Source organism: Leucopleurus acutus (genome assembly GCF_964270905.1).
Source record: "Leucopleurus acutus genome assembly, chromosome: 6".
Lineage (NCBI taxonomy): Eukaryota > Metazoa > Chordata > Mammalia > Artiodactyla > Delphinidae > Leucopleurus > Leucopleurus acutus.
Genome location: NC_139149.1, coordinates 112,155,146 through 112,176,241, shown reverse-complemented (window position 1 = coordinate 112,176,241; position 21,096 = coordinate 112,155,146). Strand labels below are relative to the sequence as shown.

Here is a 21,096-nt window from a genome sequence, read left to right as displayed (position 1 = left end):
GGCTTGGATGATGGCCTTTCCTGCAGCAGCCCTTGCCGAAGGCCTATGCCAAGGCCTGGGGCCAAAGTCCCGCCCGGCCACTTCCCAGCGCCTTTGGGATTGGGATTGGATGGTGGGCAGCAGCGTGGCTGTCAGGTCTGACCTGGTTCCCAGGAGGCCTGCCCACCAGGGCCCCAGAAGCCCCACTTTCAACCTCCCTGCCTCCCACCCTTTTGAGGGTATCCGAGGATGGTTCCCAGTTTTCTGGGAGTCCTTGATGCCAAATGTATCCAAGAGCCGTAAAGAGGTCCAGGTAATGGGGTATATAGTAGGGGAAAACGCAGCTGGGGACCAGTTTCTCCTATCATTTTTGGGCACATGCCAAAAGGTGAGCCAGGAAGACGCCCAGGACACAAGGATGTTCAAGGACACAGCCTAAAAGGTAGAGTAGACCCCAGGCCTGGCCCCAAGGAGACAGTCAGTGAGTTATGGTTCTTTCCTTCCTCTCTCCTCTCTAGACCTATAAGTCAACTTAGGTCAGGATCTGCTTTAAGTAACAGTTTATCCTGAAGTCGCCTTTTAAATATCATGTAATGTTATCTTGCTGAATCAGCTGTCTTTCATCACCCCGCTCCCCGAACCCTCCTTCCTCTAACCGTGATATTTTTTGCATACAACAACGCTTAGAAAAAACACCTTCCCAAGCAATCCTCTCGGGGGGAAGGCATAACCCCCAGAAGCCTGTGTGCCTCATGAACCTGACCGTCTAGCACAAAGCAAAATTGGTGAGATCTCTCGCTCCACCATGAAGAAGCCATCACAGGATTCCCATTTGTTTTTAATATCTTCTTTTTTTAAATTTATTTGGCTGCGCTGGAACTTAGTTGCGGCACGCAGGATCTTTAGTTGCAGCATGTGAACTATTAGTTGCAGCATGTGGGATCTAGTTCCCCGACCAGGGATCAAACCCGGGCCCCCTGCACTGGGAGCACGGAGTCTTAGCCACTGGACCACCTGGGAAATCCTCTCATTTGTTTTTTACTCTAATGAAGGGAGAAAAGTCACTAACAACAAGTGGCTGAGAACTGATATATCATCCTAATCCAGTTGTCACTGGTATCAGATTTTCAAGTTATGGAGAAGATCAAAAGATAGGGAGCCCTTGACTGGGCTGACAGGTCATTTGATTTTCTGCTCTGGGGGCAGAAACAGTATCAAATTCCTACCCACTTATTCAAGGATCAATAGAAAGTTCTAGACATTCCCACTGTGACATTTCAGCCTTTATTTCTCTCCTCTCCATCATTCCTTAGCTTGACCCAGCTCTCGGAATTCTTGTTAGCGAGCACAGGATCAAGATGCTAACTTTCTTTGCAGTCCTTGAAGTGAGAACAGGGGAAGGAAGTGGAAAGCTGGGGAGCTAGCTGACCATTCTACTTCCGTCTTCAGCGATGACCAAAATGGGAACTTGACCAAGAAGCTGGAGCCGCCCAGGAAATAGAAACCCAACCCACTACTCACTGTGTTTCCTCCATGGCCACTGGCTTCACGTAATAATCACTCGAGTAGAGAACCACGTTGGCCACTTGTTCCACTGCAAAGGGGGACAGGGTAGGGTGACTCGGTGCGGAGTCCTGCGTGGTGCCTTCCAGGGGACATGGTTGGTCTTCCCTAACGGCCATTTGAGTGCACCTCTCAGGCTTGGCTTTAAGGCTGAGATTTCTGTTCTGTCCTCAGGCCACTTCTATTCACCAATAACCTGCTCTGTGTCAACCCTACCCATGAGCCAGTCTCCTAAAACTGCACCTCCTGGGAGACTCATCCTCCCTGCTGAGCTCAGGGCACATCTGTGGGTATCCTTCCAAAACACACAATCTCCCGGTGTCCCAAAACTCACCATGTGCTCTCTTTCCCCAAATACACTCCCTTCCAGCCTTCTCTATCTTATTCAATGAGCATCTCCTTCGGGTGTCCAAGCTAGAAACCACGTGGAGGCAGCACAGGGTTTGATTTGTGGGTGTAGCATGGTGGATAGGAAGGTGGGCTCTGGGGCCAGACCACTTGGGTTCACATCCCAGCTTAGCCATCTGCTGTGGGGTAATTACTGAGCTCCTCTAAGCCTCAATTTCCCCATCAGCAAAATGAGAATGATAATTGCATCTAACTTATATGGTTGTTGTGAGGATTAAAACGATGATTTTTAATCTCCAATAAAATCAAATTTGAGAATCAGAAAAACAATTTGTGTGAAGCACTCAGCACAGTACTCGGCCTATAGAAAGTTCTTAACATCTTGCTTCAGAAATTCAACAGCTTCTTTCAAAAATTAGGGGCTTCGATGTTAGGATTCATAAAACTTTGAGAAATAATTTAAAATCTAAGTATCAAATGATACTTTCTCAATCCTGCTGCTTTGTGGAATACTGTATTGACACTACATACAACATGCTAAACAAATAATGCCAGGTCCTACAAAGACTTAAAGGCATAGGAACTTAAACCAACATAAAAACAAAGCCATAAAGTAAGCATGTATATTAGCATCAAGAAAAATCTAGAATTTTTTAGTATGTATGCAGCAAATTCCTGAGTCTTCTCTATGATGGATAAGAGGGAAAGAGGAACGTGGTATATGGCACTTAGGGTGACCAACCATCGTGGTCTGCCTGGGACTGGCCCCATTTTAGCATTGAAAGTCCTGCGTCCTTGATCCTGGTCAACCCAGGATGGTTGGTCACCCTAACACACTGTGAGTCTAACTCTGTCTCAGCCATCGAGTGTCTGAGGGAGAAGTGAACAGAGAGGTCTCCCTCCAAGGTCATTTCATCGTGTCTTTTTTACATCACCCATATAAGACCAAGATCTAGGAGCATCCCGTGCACTTTGACGTCCTTTGAGCTGAGGAAGTGTGTAGGACCAGCAAGCGGGAGGCGCGTCTCCTGAGTATTCAGGAGGCTTGGCCATCACGTCACGGTGATGCAACAGTAGCAGTGACAGTAGGGATTACCACTTACAAAGCATGTCCAGCGTGATCAATCAGTACCTAATGAAACCTGGGAAGGTAGTCGGGAACACTGCCGTGGCTGCCCGCTAAATTCCAAGAGGACGTGCACAGCTTGAGCCCACAGGGGAGCCCAGAGTTCCCAGGCCAGGACTCCCCACTACACTGTGCAGAAAGAAAACTCCTCCCGCACTTACCCCGAGACCTGGCACAGGGGCCCCTCAAGGAAGGCGTGACAAGGAAGGACGGGAAGATGCCCTGTCGGGGATGCTGTCCCAGGACAGGAGACAACCCTAAGCTGGGCACGAGCCTGCAGGAGAGGACACCTTCCTCCTCTAAGGTCCTGCCGTGTGACGACAGAGACAAACGGGCAGTTCCAAGGCCCCGGGGGGCCTTACTGACCAGAGGAGAGACCCTTGGGAAATACGACTAGATTGGGAACCTGGAAGACTCTGCTGTCCGGGTTCGAGCAGAAGGTCCTACCTAGCACTTTAATCTTCTTCACCGTCTTCTCTGTATTATTGGTCACGGTCACAGTCACAGGAATGGGTTCCCCATGGTAATAGAGCTGAAGAAGTCAGCAGATACGTCAGAAAAGGGGAAGAGAGTGTGGCCATATCTTGTTAAATTCATCTCAGTCCTTTAACTGGAAAAAAAGTGGCTGAATGCCCACACTTTCAAGGAAGACAGGGTGATGGCATCACGTTTCCTGTGGAGAAGGGTCTGGAGCAGCTTCTACCCCATCTGTGGGAGGCTGAGGCGGATGATGGGGCCTCCGGCCCCAACGCCCGAGTCCTGAGGTTCACGCAGAGTTAGCCCCGGGGGTGTTGAGTGGAATCATGAGGTTATTGGGGGCAGAATAAGTGAAATGAGGGGAAATCAGTGGGGAAGCCCAGAGGTAGAGCTTGCCCAGCAGTGACTCTGTGTGATCTAGCCCAGGTGCTCATGTCCTTGCGTGTGCGCACGCGCACACACACACACACACAGTCTGCTGGCAATGTGTGTGCACGACTCTTGTCGACCAGAGACGGCCTTGGCCAGTTTCATCTTTTTCGGCCGTGATTTTCACACATGACATGCTCACCCCCTCACCGTTACTGCCAAACTTAAGTTTGCAGGGAAGTAAACAATTTGTTAACACCACACCCACTGATGACACACTAGTAAAGAGGCCCCTGGGGGCAGACAGGGGGCAAAGACAGCCTGGGCTGGGGGTACGGGAAACCCTCCACCTCCAAGTTGTCGGGACCCACAGTGAGTGGAATGCAAGCCAGTTTGGTCCTATCCTAAGGGTCACGTTTACTGGCTCCAAATTATGAAAAAAGCCAGTCGTCCCCAAATGTTGGTGCTTTAACTATCGCTGCCCCCAAGACTGCCTGCAGCACACCCCCAGCAGAGGGCCTGGCAGGCTGTCCCCAGGCCGGCTCCACAGTCACCTCTTTGCTGAGGGCGACGGCGAGGTGCAGGGGCTTGTCGGACATGAAGAACTGCCAGGAGGCCTCCTTTTGCGGCTGGGGACCCATCTCTCGTGGCGCATGCTGTACCTTCCGGATCAGTAAACGCACGGAGCTCCTGTGGATGAAAAGCCACCGATGGTTCCCCGGGTCAGAGCCTGGGCCTCCTCAGGACGGCCTACCAGGTCCCCCTGCCCATCCCCAGGCTGGGATCCCTCAGGGATGCTGCCGATGGATGCAGGATGGACCAGTAGAGGGATCAGGTCTGGGGGCGGGGCCTGGTGGGTGGTGTGGACCAGTCAGCTCTCCAAGGGTCCCTCTCACCCTCTGTTAGGACCTCGGCGTGGCCTCCTCTCGGGTGAAGCTGATGTGGGGATGTGTGCCTATGTGACAGGCTTCAAAACTCTCTACAGATGTGATGCCCTGTTATTGCTGTTTGGTATAAGTGTCCATAGGTGTGAATGTTGAGTATGTAGAGAAAGTGTTGAGGGCACAACTGGAAACCTTGTTCAGGAACAAGAAAAATGGGCACCAGAGCCTGAGAGTATAGGAGGAATGGAAGTCACTGCCTAATGGGCACAGAGAGTTTCTGTTTGGGGTGATGACAGCATTTGGGGTATAGATACCTTGGGGTATGGATAGCAGATAGTGGTGTAACTGATTACACAACGTAATGAATGTACTTAATGCCACTGAATTGTACACTTGACAATGGCTAAAATGGTAAACTTCATGTTATGTATATTTTACTGCAACAAAGAAATTACAAAAGAAGAAGAAAACTAAAGAAAGAGGGGATCTGGAGGCTTTTAAGGACTTACATGAGCCCTTGAGGTTGCCAACTCCCCTGTCATTTTCTTTTGTTTTTTTCCCCCAAATGGTCAGCCATTGTCCCCCACCCCATGTGGAGATGGTTCATCCTGACGGTCCTGACCTGGGGAGGCTCCATTACCCCACCACAATAGCCCTGCGGGAAGATTCTGCCACTGGGACATAAAGTGAGGGGTGGTCTCTTATCCCCAGCCCTTCCCCACACCCTCACATATTCCCACAGCTACACTCTTACTTCTTGGGAATTTTGTCCTCTTCCGTATCTGTGCCTTGTGTGGCAAAGGCTTTGACCTCGAAGTCGACCCCACAGCACTGCAGGGGCAAGAGAACAGACAGGGCTGCGGTCAGCACCTCCCTTCCGGGAGCCAGGATGGGGGTCACAGCTCCCGCAGGGGATGTTACGTGGCTACTTCTTTTTCTGTCTTGGCCATATCCTTTTCGGAGTTGCACCATTATGACTAGCTTTGGAAGTGTGCTAGTGATGAAATAGTGGCATTAGCTCGAGGAGAGCGCCACGGGCTCCAAGGCCCCAGTGAAGGTCCCCCAGCCTGCAGGATGAGCCCCGCCAGTAGCTGCAGAGCACGGTCCTAGCCTCTCACCACCTTGCACGGCGGCCAGCCCATCCCCCATTTAGTTGTCCTTCTCAGAAGTGACCCTGTGTGCGTGTAACTGATTGTCCACTGCCTACAGCAGGGGTGGGAGCAGTGGTCACAGGGCTGGCAGGGGTCCGTGGACGCCTGTGCTGGGGTTCCAGTGCCCTACGCCAGCGGGCAGCTGCTATGCCGCTGCAGCCAGGCGTGGCCAGGCTGCCACGGGGACCCGGTGCTGGCAGCTCTCCCAACTTTTGAGAAGAAGCTGGAAATAGAATTTGGAATGAAGGTTCCTTATTTTTAAATTAACTAGCTTAAAAAATGTTGCATGGATGGAACAAATGCATCTGCGGGCCCCTTCGGCCCCCAGCCCCAGAGTGAATCCCCTGTGACCTCGCTCCTCTGTTGTGTTAACACGAGGTGTGCGGGGCAGGGGTGAGGGCACAGAGGCCGGGGATGGGCCCTCCACCAGCTGCCCACAGAGTGACAGTAGCGCATAAGCCACAGTCTTACTGGTTCTGCAAAACTGTGGAATCGCAACAACTCTAAAACCTGGGTTGAAAATAAATACACATCGTTATGCTCCAGCACCTGGAGCTCTTAGCCACGCCTCCTCTCTGCTCAGCCCCCTCCACCCCCACCTCCTGCTGCCCCCTGCACAAGCCAAGCCCTTCCGCCTGTCTACCCTGGGCACGTGCTGTTCCCTCCTTCTGAAATGCTTGACGCCTGTCTCTCCTTTTATACTAGCCCAGCTCCCAGGCCTCCTCAGCTGTGAGGCCCCCAGGGCCCCTGCTGCACTGATGTCTCCTCCCCGGGGACAGAGGGAAGGGTGGCCCTCTGGCTGGTATAGTGTCCCCCACTCTGATTGAGTGGCCTTCTCCACCTTCCCGCCCACACCCCTGTTTTCCTGGCCCGGTGGCTTTCAAAGGTTTCAGGCTACTGCCCACGGTAAGTAGGAAAGTTCACTGCGAGACCCGGTAAACAGATGCTCACGCGTGAAGCAATGCTCGTGAACTAGCGCTTATCTACGCCGTGTGCGATGTGCTCTGAGCTCCCATGCTGTTCCACTTCATGCCATTCCATTTTCTTTCTTCAATGCCATCTCGGATCCACCGCACCGGTTTCACAAACCACTAATGGTGTAGGACCCCCAAGTTGAAAATCATGGCCCTGGACCCTCGGTAATCCAGGTACTGATCTGCCATTCTCAGCCCTCATTTGCTGTCTTTTTATTTTCCAGCTTCTTCCCTCGTGACTCCCTCAGGCCTGTAGTCCCTGGACCCCAGCACCTTTTCCTCTCTCCTTGTGTCCGCACTGCCCTCCCTCCCTGCCTAGAGTCCCCAGTCCACCAGGGTCACAGCTCTCTTGCACACACGGCCCCTTTGCTTCTCGCCTTTCAGAGCTCAACCCCACTCTTAGCTCAGTGGCCAGAGGGATCCTCTACAAACCCAAGTCAGAACCTTCTGTGTGTGTGGGGGGGAGGGATAAATCGGGAGATTGGGACTGACATATACACACTACTATATATAAAATAGGTAACTAATAAGGACCTACTGTACATCACAGGCAACTCCACTCAGTACTCTGTAATGGATATATGTATATGGATAACTGATTCACTTTGCAGTACAGCAGAAACTAACATGTTGTAAATCAGCGATATTCCAATAAAAATTAAAAAAAAAAAAAAAAGAACCTACTGTGCAGAGCCCGCCAGCGGCTCCCATCTCGCTCAGAGAAAGTCCCAGCCCATGCAACATGTACGAGGCCCTTCCTGACCTGGCCGCACCTCCCGCCCCTCTCAGACCTGCCCCCACCCTTCACCCCAGCCCCGCCTGCTCTCCAAGCAGCACCCACTGTGCATGGTGCGCCCGCCCACCTGGATGGCTCTCCCGAGGCTGGAGTGGCCCCTCCTTTGCGCCATCAGAGAAGGCCATCAGAGAGGCCTTCCCTAAGCTCCCCGGACAAGCACCACCAGGTCCTCCCTTAGCTCTCCGAGCCTCTTGTTCTCCATGGATGAACTGCATAGGGACTTGCTATTTGGTTTTCGTCTGTTTCTCTCCCCAAGTGAGACCCACGAGGGGAGAGACCTACTATTTCGCTCACAGGGCTGCTCATGGTTAGGAACTGCTGAAGACAAGTGATACGCTCATTATACTGTCTCTCTACTTTTGCATATGTCTGCAATTTCCCACAGTAAAAGCCCGTGTGCCACAACTACTGAGGCCACGTGCCACAACTACTGAGCCTATGTGCCACAGCTACTGAACCCTGTGCACCTAGGTCCCATGCTCCACAAGAAGAGGAGCCGCCGCAATGAGAAGCCCGCGCACTCCAACGAAGAGTAGCTCCCGCTCGCCACGACTAGAGAAAGCCTGCGTGCAGCAACGAAGACCCAACGCAGCCAAAAAAAAAAAAAAAGAAAAAGTCTTTTGAAGGAATGAATGAATCCCTGGCATTTCTTCTGGAACCAACCTTGTCCACATCTTGTGGAGCTGGCTGCAGCATCACCGAACAGGGCAAGTAGTCAGGAAACTGTGGAAAGAAACAACAGATCATTTCTTTCAGAGAATGTTATTCCACGTGTGTTCTACCTTCATCACACAAAAATTGAAGAATGGGGGCTTCCCTGGTGGCGCAGTGGTTGAGAGTCCGCCTGCCGATGCAGGGGACACGGGTTCATGCCCCGGTCCGGGAAGATCCCACATGCCGTGGAGCGGCTGGGCCCGTGAGCCATGGCCGCTGAGCCTGTGCATCCGGAGCCTGTGCTCCGCAACGGGAGAGACCGCAACAGTGAGAGGCCCGCGGACCACAAAAAACGAAACAAACAAACAAACAAAAAAAATTGAAGAATGAAGATGAGGAGCAAGAAAAAGGGAAACATCTTCACGTCTGTTCCCAACAGCCGGAGTGGTGTGAACACAGCCTCCCGAGGGTCCCATGTCAGCCTCACACAAACACGTATGTGCCTGTCTAGTTTTACAGAAATGAGACAAGTGATGCACGTGTCCTGCAGTCTAGTTTGCTCCCATCACTGCTCCTAACCCTGCTCAGGATGAATGTGACCATTTTCAATGCTGGGAGATGTAGTTCTGCGCCACCATTTTTAAGGCACCAGTAACACCGCTTTTTATTTTTTTTGGCCCTGCCGCATGGCTTGCCGGGATCTTAGTTCCCCAACCAGGGACTGAACCTGGGCCCTTGGCAGTGAGAGAGCAGAGTCCTAAACACTGGAGCACCAGGGAGTTCCCCCGTGACACCACATTGAATTCAGCCCGTTTCCTTTGTTGGCTGCCCTCCATCAAGTGGCCTTTACTTTGTTGCCATTGTCACCAAGGCTGCATAAACATCCTTCAGCCACCTTAGCACAGTTTTAGTCCATTCACTCCATAGGCTACACTATTAGAAAGGGAACGGTCAGGTCAAAATCACATTTTTAAGGTTTTGATACATGTTGACATGTTATCTCCAAAAGGTTCTGTCACTTCAAACTCCCAGTCCCAGCACATGGGAGCACCCAGGACCACAAAACTTTAAGTGATTTTTTTTTAAAGCTGTTATAAAATATACCTAACATAGGGACTTCCCTGGTGGTCCAGTGGTTAAGACTCCATGCTCCCAATGCAGGGGGCACAGGTTCCATCCCTGGTCAGGGAACTAAGATCCTGCATCCCACATGTTGCATAGCATGGCCAAAAAAAAAAATATCTATATATATCTCTCCATCCCTAAATAAAACTCACTATTTTAAGTGTACAGTTCAGTGGCATTGAGCACATTCCCATTGTCCTGCAATGACCCCCACCACCTATTTCCAGAATGTTTTCATCATCCCAAACGGAAGCTCTATACCCATTAAACATTAATCCAATTCCAGCTTCCCCCATTCCCTGGAGACCGCCATTCTACTTCCTGTCTCTACGAACTCCTCTGGGTCCCTCATATAAGTGAAATCACAGAATATTTGTCCTTATGTGGCTGGCTTATTTCACTTAGCATAATGTTTTCAAGGTTCCTTCATGTTGTAGCTTGTGTCAGAATTTCCTGCCTTTTTAAGCCTGAACCATATAACTTTGGAGGAATATATAATCTTAAGACCCATAAACACGCGAGTGAAGAGGGTGACAGCAGCTACCCCGACAGTGAGCTCAGGCCCAAGTCTTCAGAGGCAGGAACGCTGGCCCCGTGGTAGCCAGGTTCCATCAGGGGAGACTCAGGCCACGAGAGGGGCGAAGGGCTTTCTCTACAGTGACCCACCGAGCTCTGGTCAAGGCTACAGAGGATGACTCATTTCACTAAGGTCTCCTGCCTGGCAGGAACTCTTTCCTGCTTAGAAACTCCTCGAGGCAACCGAGGGGCACTTCTTTCTTTTTATAGCCGAGCAAGTGAAGGCATAACATGCACATATAATTAGGTGGTCGGATGCAGGCAAATATTTAAACCGTAGGTTGAAACGGTGCCTTCCAAGGCCGGGAGGCTGTTTTCAAGGACTTAAAAAAAGACAATCACAGCCCGTGCAATCTAGAATTTCCTCCAAGGGTGCAATTTGCAGGCCCGCAAATGTGAAGTCATTACTCTGGCCCCTTGCCTTTGCTGCTGATCCCATCATAAGGTGTGGTGGGTGAAGGAAGCAGTGCGAGGAAGTGGAGGGTCGCGTCGTCACCCACCTTGAGCAGGAAGGGGTACGTGTGCTCCCCTAGCTTCTTGATCAGGCTCTCCTGCAGCTTCGTGAGGGTTTCCGAGGCCCCCACAGGAGGGAACAGCTGGACCTGGGAGAAGTACAGGTCCCTGCGGAACTTCAGGCCGATCACATCGATGTCTTCCTGGCCGTATCGGAAGGCGCAGGTCAGAGAGACATACACTGGAAGGGAGACAAGAGGGGGTAGGCTTGCCCCGCTGGCGGGCTTGGCACCCCTGCCTGGGCTGACACTGCCTACCAGTCTCAACATCCCACCTTCAGCATCTCAGTAAGGACCTGAGAACCTTACTACCCAGCTGGCCCTCCCCTCTGGCTTGCGTCAATGACTCGAAAGGGCCAGTGTCTGAGTGCTGGGAGGCTCCTCCCATGAGCCACATTATTTAGCCTCCTGCCTCTACTGTTTCCCTCATTCTCCCACCCCCTCCTCTTGATGTACCAGTTCAGTGAGCTCAGGAGGCTTTTAAACAGTGTGAGGTCGCTTGGGTTCTGAGGGCGGAAGGTCTGGATGGAGTTGAGAGCGAAGGTAAGAAGCAGAGGAAGGGCTTCCCTGGTGGCGCAGTGGTTAAGAATCTGCCTGCCAGTGCAGGGGACGCAGGTTTGAGCCCTGGTCCGGGAAGATCCCACATGCCGTGGAGCAACTAAGCCCGTGTGCCACAACTACTGGGCCTGCACTCTAGAGCCCGCGAGCCACAACTACTGAAGCCTGTGCGCCTAGAGCCTGTGCCCTGAAACAAGAGAAGCCACTGCAGTGAGAAGCCCACGCACCGCAACGAAGAGCAGCCCCCGCTCGTGGCAACTAGAGAGAAAGCCCGCGCGCAGCAACGAAGACCCAGCACAGCCCAAAATAAATAAATAAATTTATTAAAAAAAAAAAAGAAAAGCAGAGGGAAACCGTGCTAGAGAATAAAACAGACAAGTGCCTGAGCTGGACGGGGCCTCGAGGGAACTGAGCAGGGGCTCAGGGACCAGGTGGAGAGGTGAAACCAACTCCGAGAGGAAGCCTTCTTTTCACACTGCTCAGAAACTTAATTGAGCTTTCTCTAAATCAATCAGCGCTTCTGAAAATTCACTGTGGTTAAACAGATGTAAATTGTGCCCCCAGTGGACCAAAAGAATTATATGAAACTACACATGTTTTGAGGATGGACTGTTTACAACTGTCCTTAATGTGGTAAATAAAACCACACGAAGTGGTCCCCCCAAGTCCTTGGTAGCTGTTGGTTGAGGATTTTGTCTGTGTCTGCCTCAAGAGTAATTGTCCCTCGGCGCTAAGCTCAGAAGAGCCACTGATCATTTGCTTATCCCTCATTCAACGTTTGTAAAAGGAAGGTGCCCAGAGATGACCTGGTTTTATGCCTCCCTCTCCAGGCAGCGCGTTCCTGGCCAAGGGCATGGGCTTTAGGGGCTGGAACTGGGCTCCGCCTGGTGTAAGAGAGGAGCAGAGTACCCAGGAGGAAGCTGGAGACAGCAGAGGGGGGCGATTTTCAGCCTGTTTCTGCCACGTCCCCTGGATGCTGTGGGCCCTACATCTGACATACTCCATGGGCACGTCCAGGGTTAGGAACAATTCCTTGTTGGGTGCTGGTAGCTACCACTCTAAAAGGCATATTTAGAATGGAACTGAGTCAGTGACATTATAATAAGGATAACTTGGTTCCAATTTAGTTTACACGACTGGTTTTTGTTTGTTTGTTTTTGACATGCCACATGGCACGGCTTACGGGATTTTAGTTCCCCGACGAGGGGTCAAACCCAGGGCCCCGGCAATGAGAGCACCGAGTCCTAACCACTCGACTGCCAGGGAACTCCCTACACAGCTGTTATTAGTACCAAATTGCTTGCCACACATCGCAACTGCCAGATATCTTTGAGGGGGCTGTGCTGCCGTGGTCCAGAACACCAGGCTCAGCATAAAAACCCTGCCTTCCCGCAGTCTCAATTCCCCGCTTTTCGTATAAACCCAGAAAGGGCCCTCTTGAGTCTGCCCTGACATAGAACGGCAGGACACGGGGCAAGCAGGCAGTCCGCGGAGCCTGCAGACTGGGGCTCTGGGCTCTGTCTGCCGTTCCTTATCCTGCCACCTCCGACAAGTGGCTTCCCCGAGTCTTCACCTCCATCTGGAAGATGCGGACAGTGAGCTCTGGTGGGAACAGGGCCCGTGTCCTGAGGATCGTATGAGGGAATGTGGGTGCAAGGGCCTGGCAGAGAGAATGGGTGTGCCAGAGCTTCCCCGCCCCTCCTTGCACACACACGCCCCCTTCCCACAGCCAGACCACCACTCCCTGGAGGACGACGAGTTCTGCCTCACCTCTCTTTCCCTTCACAAGCTCAGGATCCACCAGCACGACACCATCTAAACCAAAAGAGAGAGAAGAGTGAGGGTGGCGGACGTGAAAGAGACTGGAAGCTTCTTGAAGTGTGTGTGTATACATATACATATCACACGTAATCCATATTCATTACAGGAAAACTAGAAAGGGAAGCTAAGCAAAGAGAAAACAAAGCCACCTCCACTTGAGATACCCAGAGATACCCATTGTCAACATATCAGTACAGAATGATTTTCCAGATGTATATACATTTTTTTAAATATTCTTTTTTCATGTATATTTTTATTTTTTTGGCTGTGTTGGGTCTTCGTTTCTGTGCGAGGGCTTTCTCTAGTTGTGGCAAGTGGTGGCCACTCTTCATCACGGTGCGCGGGCCTCTCACTATCGCGGCCTCTCTTGTTGCGGAGCACAGGCTCCAGACGCGCAGGCTCAGTAGTTGTGGCGCACAGGCTTAGCTGCTCCGCGGTGTGTGGGATCTCCCCAGACCAGGGCTCGAACCCATGTCCCCTGCATTGGCAGACAGATTCTCAACCACTGGGCCGCCAGGGAAGCCCTCCAGATGTATATACATTTATATGAATTTTTTTTTATATATATTGTTAACTGCTTTCCTCATTCAACTATATATTGTAAACACATATTCATACTAGTCATACATACACACACACATATAATATGTACTAATCTTTTTTTAAAATTTTATTTATTGATTGATTTTTGGCTGCGTTGGGTCTTCATTGCTGTGCACGGGCTTTCTCTAGTTGTGGCAAGCAGGGGCTCTACTTCGTTGCGGTGCGTGGGCTTCTTATTGCTGTGGCTTCTCTTGTTGCGGAGCACGGGCTCTAGGCGCGTGGGCTTCAGTAGTTGCAGCACGTGGGCTCAGTAGTTGTGGCTCATGGGCTCTAGAGCGCAGGCTCAGTGTTTGTGGCACACGGGCTTAGTCGCTCCGTGGCATGTGGGATCTTCCCGAACCAGGGATCGAACCTGTGTCCCCTTCATTGGCAGGTGGATTCTTAACCACTGCGCCACCAGGGAAGTCCCATGTACGAATCATTTTAATGGCCACACATTTGCTCCATTGACCAGGGGCACCATAAATTATTTAATCAACCCCCTGTTGTTAGGGCATTTAGGATGTTTCTGATCTCCCCATTATAATTAATATTGCAATGAACACGCTTATAGATAAATCTCTATCCACGGCAGAATTGAATTTGGCTTTTGATAACATACTGCCAAATGACCTTCTAGAAAGTGTTTTGCCAAAGGACATTCTCATCCTAGTGCCTAAAAATGCCAGTCTTTTACACTCTTTTTTTTTTTATTTTTTTATTTATTTATTTTTTTTTACACTCTTTTTTTAAAAAAAGAACAATTTGAGTTGAAGTAATTATAGATTCACAGGAATTTACAAAGATAGTACAGAGAGGTCCCCAGGTATCCTTTATCCAGTTTCTTCCAATGGTTACATCTTAGATAATGACAGTACAATCTCAAAACCAGGAGGTTGACATGGGTACAATGTGTGTATGGTTCTAAGTCATATTATCAAATGGAGATTTGTGTAACCACCACTGCGATCTGGATACAGAACTGTTCCCTCACCATAAAGATCTCCCTCTTGGGCTATCCCTTTGTAGTCACGCCCAGCTGCCTCTCCCCACCATCCTTAGCCCTCAGCAACCACTGTTCAGTTTTCCTTTTCTATAACATTGTCATGTCTAAGATGTTATATAAATGGAATCATACAGTATATGGCCTCTTGAGATTGGTTTTTTCCACTCATTACAGTGTCCTTGAGACCCACAAGCTGTTGCATGGATTGGTAGTTCAATCTTTTTCACTGCTGAGTAGTGTTCCAAGGCATGGATGTGCCCCAGCTTGTTTAATCTTATTCACCTACTGGAGACATTTAGGTTCTTTCCAGTTTGGAGCTATTACAAACAAAGCTGCTGTGAACAGTCATGTACAAGTTTTGTGTGGACGTAAGTTTTCATTTCTCTGGGATAAATGTCCAGGAATGCAACTGCTGGGTCACATGAGAAGTGGATGCGTAGTTTTTAAAGAAGCTGCCAAACTGTTTTCCAGAGTGGCTGCTCCACTTTACATTCCCATTCCCACCAGCAAGGCACGAGTGATGCAGTTTCTCTACATCCTTGCCAGCGTTTGGTATGGTCACTATTTTTAATTTTAGCCATTCTGACAGGCATATAATGATATTTCATTGTGGCTGTAATTTGCATTTCCCTAACGACTAATGTTGTTGAACATTTTTCTTTTCTTTTTTTTTTTTAAGAAATGAAATCAGGTCTTTTTTTTTTTCTTTGGCTGCGCTGGGTCTTCGTTGCTGCACGCGGGCTTTCTCTAGTTGCGGTGAACAGGGGCTACTCTTCATTGTAGTGCATGGGCTTCTCATCGCTGTGTCTTCTCTTGCTATGGAGCATGGGCTCTAGGCGTGCAGGCTTCAGTAGTTGTGGTTCGTGGGCCCTAGAGCGCAGGCTCAGTAGTTGTGGTGCACGGGCTTTGTTGTTCTGTGGCATGTGGGATCTTCCCGGACCAGGGCTTGAACCCGTGTCCCCTGCATTGGCAGGCGGATTCTTAACCACGGTGCCACCAGGGAAGTCCTGAACATTTTTCTTTTTTTTTGTTGTTGTTGTTGAACATTCTTCTATGTGCTCATTTGCCACCTATATATTTTCTTTAATGAAATGCCTTTTCATGTTTTTTGTCTATTTTCTAATTGGATTTTTTTTTTAACTGGTGAGTTTTGAATGTTCTTTATCTAGAAATGAGTCCTTTGTCTCATTTAAATTTGTCTCCAATCAGCCAGTGGCACCTTGATGATGTTTTAATTTGCATTTCTTTGATTAGATTATTAATGAAGTCAATTTAAATAACACAAAACTAGTGGTTGTCTGATGACTTAAAGGAAAACCAGCATTAAAATCTCACCCCAGGAGACTTCCACGGCGGTCCAGTGGTTAAGACTCTGCGCATCCACTGCAGGGGCCATGGGTTCGATCCCTGGCCGGGGAACTAAGATCCCGCATGCCACGCGGCACGACCAATAAATAAATAAATTAATTAAAAAAAAAAAAACTCCAAACTCAACTTACCCACAGGCTCTACTTGGTCAACATGGTCTATATAGTCTCTCTTCCCCAAGTAGATGGTCACCTGTGGGGAGAACAGGTATGGATTCTAAATGGCCAAAGAACACTAAGGTTTCATGTTAAAAATCAGTAGCAACCAATAAAAATAAATAAATAAAAATTAGGAACAGCCGAAACATTTTGACCAGTCCTGAGAAGAGGAGCGGCCTGGCTCTGCAGCTTGTCCGCAACCTCCTCTCTCCCTGCTTGGCTGTAGGCAGACATAGTGGATTGCAGGCAAGCTGTGATCTTTCCTCAACCTCATAAAGTGCTCCAAGGAATTCTCCCCACCCCTTGGATAGCTCCCTGTTCTCCCCACCTTTTCCCATCAAGCCCAGGTCTGATATCAACCAGGTAAACTTGTTGAATTCACTGATGATACTTTAGTGGAAAGTTACGCCTATGCATATGAGGCGCCTGCCAGCTATTTGCATGTTAAGCCTTTTATTTCTAGCTGTGAATGAAAGGTTTCTCCTCCTTGTTAGAAGAATTTCTGATTAAGAGGCAGATGTTCTGGAGTCCCTGAAATCCTCGCAGGTGAGCATCTGTACAGATAAACCTGAACCCATGCCCTGAAGAATGGGGGAAGGGGTCCTGGATGGGAAGAGATGACCATGTCTCAGTCCTTGTCCTATCTGTTTCAATGCCCCTGGCAGCAAAGGTCTCTTTACCAACCCCCTTTGTGGGAGAGCATGGGTTGGGTTCACCACCACTCACCACTTTAACCCACAGCACTGTGACTGCCGTGATGGTAAGAATTCTCTTATTCATCTTTCAGCCATCACAGTATCTAGTATAGTATCTGGTACATACAGGAATTAAATCAACACTTGCTAAGTACACCAATGAGTGACTGCATGGACCCTGGCTAGCCTCCTTCTTCCCTAAGCCTCTGAAACTCATATTTTTATTTCCAAGAACACTCAAGATAGTTTTTGTTGGCATTGTATCATCTCCTGTATCTGCCCCCTCATGGCCGTATCCTGGAGTGGATCTCTATGGCTTCCAGGTTATTTGCGTTATTGATGTTGAAGCACCTGAAGGACAGCATAGACAGGTGATCGGGATGGGGGCGGGGAGTTAGATGGTGAAAGGATGCTTTCTGGGCAAAACAATTCAGTGTGTACAAAGCCCAGAGCCAAGAGAATGCTTCTGGAACTGCCAATGGTTTCATCTGTGGGTGAATGGCCTCCAAATGGGCATGCAAGCTGATGCCAGAAAGGGTCTTATAGGACCGGACCCTAAAGAATCTAGGAGGACATGGAAGCATTTGAAGCAGGATGAAAGGCCTGCAATTAAACGGCATGTAGTGATTGTCATGTACCAGGCGCCAAGCTAAGTACACTGACTACATTATTTCACTTAATCCTCACAACTACTCTTTGAGCTAGGGATTACGCCCATTTCATAGAGAACACTGAGACTTTGGTTGCATTGGCAGCAAAAGGGAAAGCTGACAGTGGTCTGGAGGAGGGAGCACTGAGAGTGAACGGAAGGGAGAAGGTGGCTGGAGAGCACATGTCTTCTTTTTCAAGCTTTGGCTGTGAAGGAAGGAGAGCTAGAAAGGGGACGGGGTCAAGAGGGAGTTTGTTGCTCTTGTTGCTGTTGTTGCTGTTTTTAAGATGCATGAGGTGGGTACTTGTTGTCATGCTCAGGCCAAGTACTGGTAGAGAGGGAGAGGCTGCACATAGCCCCAGAGGGAGGCTGACGGTGGAGGACCCTAAGAAGGTGGTGGACCATGACCCAGGCTGTAAGCAGCATGAACCTCCATGGAAGAAACAGCACCTCTTCTGCTGCAATTGGAAGAGGAGAGAAGAGACAGGAGCAGGTAGAGAAGTGGGGCTGGATGATGTGAGGCTGCAGCCCACCTGCTGCTTGCAAGCCCCATAGCCACGTGCCCCATCTTCCTGGATAAAAGTCATCAACTGTAGGGAGTCCCCTGGTGGTCTAGTGGTTAGGATTCCGGGCTTTCACTTCCGCGGCCTGGGTTCAATCCCTGATCGGGTGGAGAAGTGAGATCCCACAAGCCACGGGGTGAGGCCAAAAGAAAAAAAGAAGAAAAGTCACCAATTGTGTCCAGGGTCCCATGTGGTTGTATAGTAAGAGGAGACCACCCCAGAGGATGATTCTTTTTCCTTTTTTCCCCAGTTTTATTGAGATATAATTGACATATTGTATAAGTTTAAGGTGTACAACATAACGATGTATGTATAAATTGCAGAGCAATAACCACAATAAATTTAGTTAACATCCATCACAGAGGAGGATTCTTTTTTTTTTTTTTTTTTTTTTTGCGGTACGCGGGCCTCTCACTGTTGTGGCCTCTCCCGTTGCGGAGCCCAGGCTCCGGACGCGCAGGCTCAGCGGCCATGGCTCACGGGCCCAGCCTCTCCGCGGCACGTGGGATCCTCCCGGACCGGGGCGCGAACCCGCGTCCCCTGCATCGGCAGGCAGACTCTCAACCACTGCGCCACCAGGGAAGCCCGAGGATGATTCTTGATTGGCCAGATCCAATTCTTTTGGCTCGGGATGGCTTTAAGGTGGGCATGTGACCCAGTTTTGACCAATGAGATATGAGAGAAGTCTGCTGGAGAAATATAACCTCACCCTTAAGAGACCCCAGGAAGCAACAGCCTTTTCCTTCTTCTAGAAGAAAGTGAGGGTAAGGCACCTGAAGCTGGGGCAGCCGTCTTGCCACCAGCCAGAGGATGAAGATCACCAAAGACGGACGAGTGGAAAGACTCACAGAGAAACACAGCCAGGGCCCTGGCACCCACACCTGCAGCCAGGCAAAACTTGCCACTGAAATGATCCTAATACGTGACACGTTAACTGATGAATTATGTTTTCCTCCTATATACAAAAGTTCTAAATTTCCCAGGTCAAAGATGACTATCTGGATGTGAGGAAGAAAAAAGTGAGAAAATGATATGGCCCAGCAGGAGTGTTTTCTTTCTTCTTTTGCCAGAAGATAAGATAAAGTGCACTGGAAAGACACAAGTTGGAAGAGAGTCGGGAGGATGAAAGTTTGAGGGGTACCCAACTTGTCTCCCCAAAGAATCAGAGGACTTGATGAAAATGATGGAGATCCTCAGCGAGGGAGAGGAGAGGTAGGGAGTGTCCGTGCAAAGCCCGATTCTCTCGTGAGGCGCAAAAGCATCGGAGAGTTCCTTTCAGGCGCAGTATGTATAGGCTTCAGAAGTCAACTAGAAGAATGACCTAGAATCACATTGTCCAATACGACAGCTACTAGCTCCAGGTGGCCACCCGCACTTGAATATGGCCACTCCAAGCTGACGTGCTATAAATGTAGAACACACATCAGGTTTGAACAACTTAGAAAACGAAGGTAAAATACGTTGTTAATAATTTTTATATCATTTACATGTTGAAATGATAGTTTTTTGGATATATTGGGTTAAATAAAATATAGTATTAAAATGAATTCCCCGTTTCTTCTTACTTTTTTAACATGGCTACTAGAAAATTTTAAATTAGATATGTGGCTTGCTTTGGATGGTGCTGAACTAGATTATGAGCCCCTAAGAATCCATAGAGTGGAGCGAGGAGATCCCATCCTCGGAGGCTGTGGGGTGGGCTCTCCATAGGGTGTCCCAGGCTAGGAAGCTCACAGGCACATCTAGACTATCTAACATGCCCCCGATGGAGCCAACAATGGCATCATCCCTGCCGAATATGCGAGTGCCAGGATATTGGGTGGCCATGCAGCCACAGTGCAGAGGGGCAGAAAGGGAGCAGCGGGAGATGCTCCCTTATCCACTGGCCCTGGAGGCCCTTGAGAGCATGGCAGCTGGGGTGGGTGACAGAAAGTAGAGAGTTGCATTGATCCATTGATCCAGCATCAGGGCTTTCACCAGGCAGTTAGGTGAGATGATAGATAAAGGGTCAAGGAAGTTATAGATACTGACCAAACAATGTTTTGAAATGGTTAAGTCATGGGTTCAAGGCTAGGAAAAGAGGTAAAACTGGGGTCGAGGGGTTGGGGACTGAGAGATTAGGAGAAAATTAAGGGTCTTGGGACTAAAGTCTTGTTGAGATCGAAGAGAATTTATATTTCTGCAATTTACTCATTCGTTTATATCTCATTTATCATCCATCTCAGACAGAGATGGAAAATAGACATAGAGCTTCCATTGACCTCATAAGATTTTGATGTTGATTATGTCTATTCGAAAAAGTTCCTTTTAAAAAAAAAAAAGATTACTACTAAGCCCCTCACCTCTGTACTGCTTACCGATTTGTCCCGGGAGATCTTCTTGAAGATGACGTGGTTTGGTGGAGACTTACTGTCCTGCGCGTTGGCCTCCATGTTACCTGTCCCTGGCAGTTCCTTCCCTTTGGGGTGTTGTGTCAGGTTTTAGAGGGCTAGGAAAAGGTAAAATCATCTTAAATATAAAGTCAGGAACATTCTGTGAATAAAACCCATACATGAGATGCTGTACCTCCATCAGACATTTCCTTCTACCTGCCTCAATACCCACATTTGACTAAATAAGGCCTTTGTCTAGTTTGTATTTTACTAGAGTGTGTTTTTTTTGTTTAAAGGTGTTTTATTTTTCCTGATACGCCTCAGACATTTCTTAGCGAAGCTCACCAGGACGTCCAGATAGATTCCAGTGAGAAGGTTTTACTTTGAGACTAAGCCTTGGTATCGTCACATTAAGCCAGACTGAATTTAAAATTCTATCTTGATGATCTATTACGGCAATTAAAATAGAAAAAGTCCTGCAAACCACAGCATAACCACTTCACGAATATCATTTTAAAAATACGTTAAATCCCCAAAAGTTTTGCTCAGCAATTCACACTAAGCAGTGCTTTCCCTTTCCTGCCATCTCTCACCACTCCCCAGCTTTCCCCACAACAAAGAGGCCATCTGAGCTGTCTGGAATTCAGTGCGCTCCTTAACAAGCAACGTCCATGAAAACTACACAGAAAAGGTGAAACTGGGACAGACTGACTACACGAAAATGTCAGTCTTCCTGGCGCTGGCTCTTCCCTGCGCCCTGCCCTGAGTTTCTGAGAAGGCTTGTTCGAGG

The 21,096-nt window shown here is 49.1% G+C and overlaps 1 protein-coding gene across 1 annotated transcript in view; it reads right to left on the bottom strand.

Moving 5' to 3' along the window:
* Window positions 1-20,366, bottom strand: part of SAG (S-antigen visual arrestin) — a gene marked incomplete at both ends in the record, with an annotated part of 30,320 nt that extends 9,954 nt beyond the window's left edge. The window contains 9 exons of the mRNA XM_082841249.1: window positions 1,501-1,573; window positions 3,464-3,548; window positions 4,417-4,552; window positions 5,501-5,577; window positions 8,331-8,390; window positions 10,523-10,716; window positions 12,863-12,907; window positions 16,001-16,061; window positions 20,292-20,366. Coding sequence (XP_082697375.1) covers window positions 1,501-1,573; window positions 3,464-3,548; window positions 4,417-4,552; window positions 5,501-5,577; window positions 8,331-8,390; window positions 10,523-10,716; window positions 12,863-12,907; window positions 16,001-16,061; window positions 20,292-20,366 — 806 coding nt within the window. The remainder of the gene's footprint in view (window positions 1-1,500; window positions 1,574-3,463; window positions 3,549-4,416; window positions 4,553-5,500; window positions 5,578-8,330; window positions 8,391-10,522; window positions 10,717-12,862; window positions 12,908-16,000; window positions 16,062-20,291) is intronic.
* Window positions 20,367-21,096: the final 730 nt, after the last annotated feature.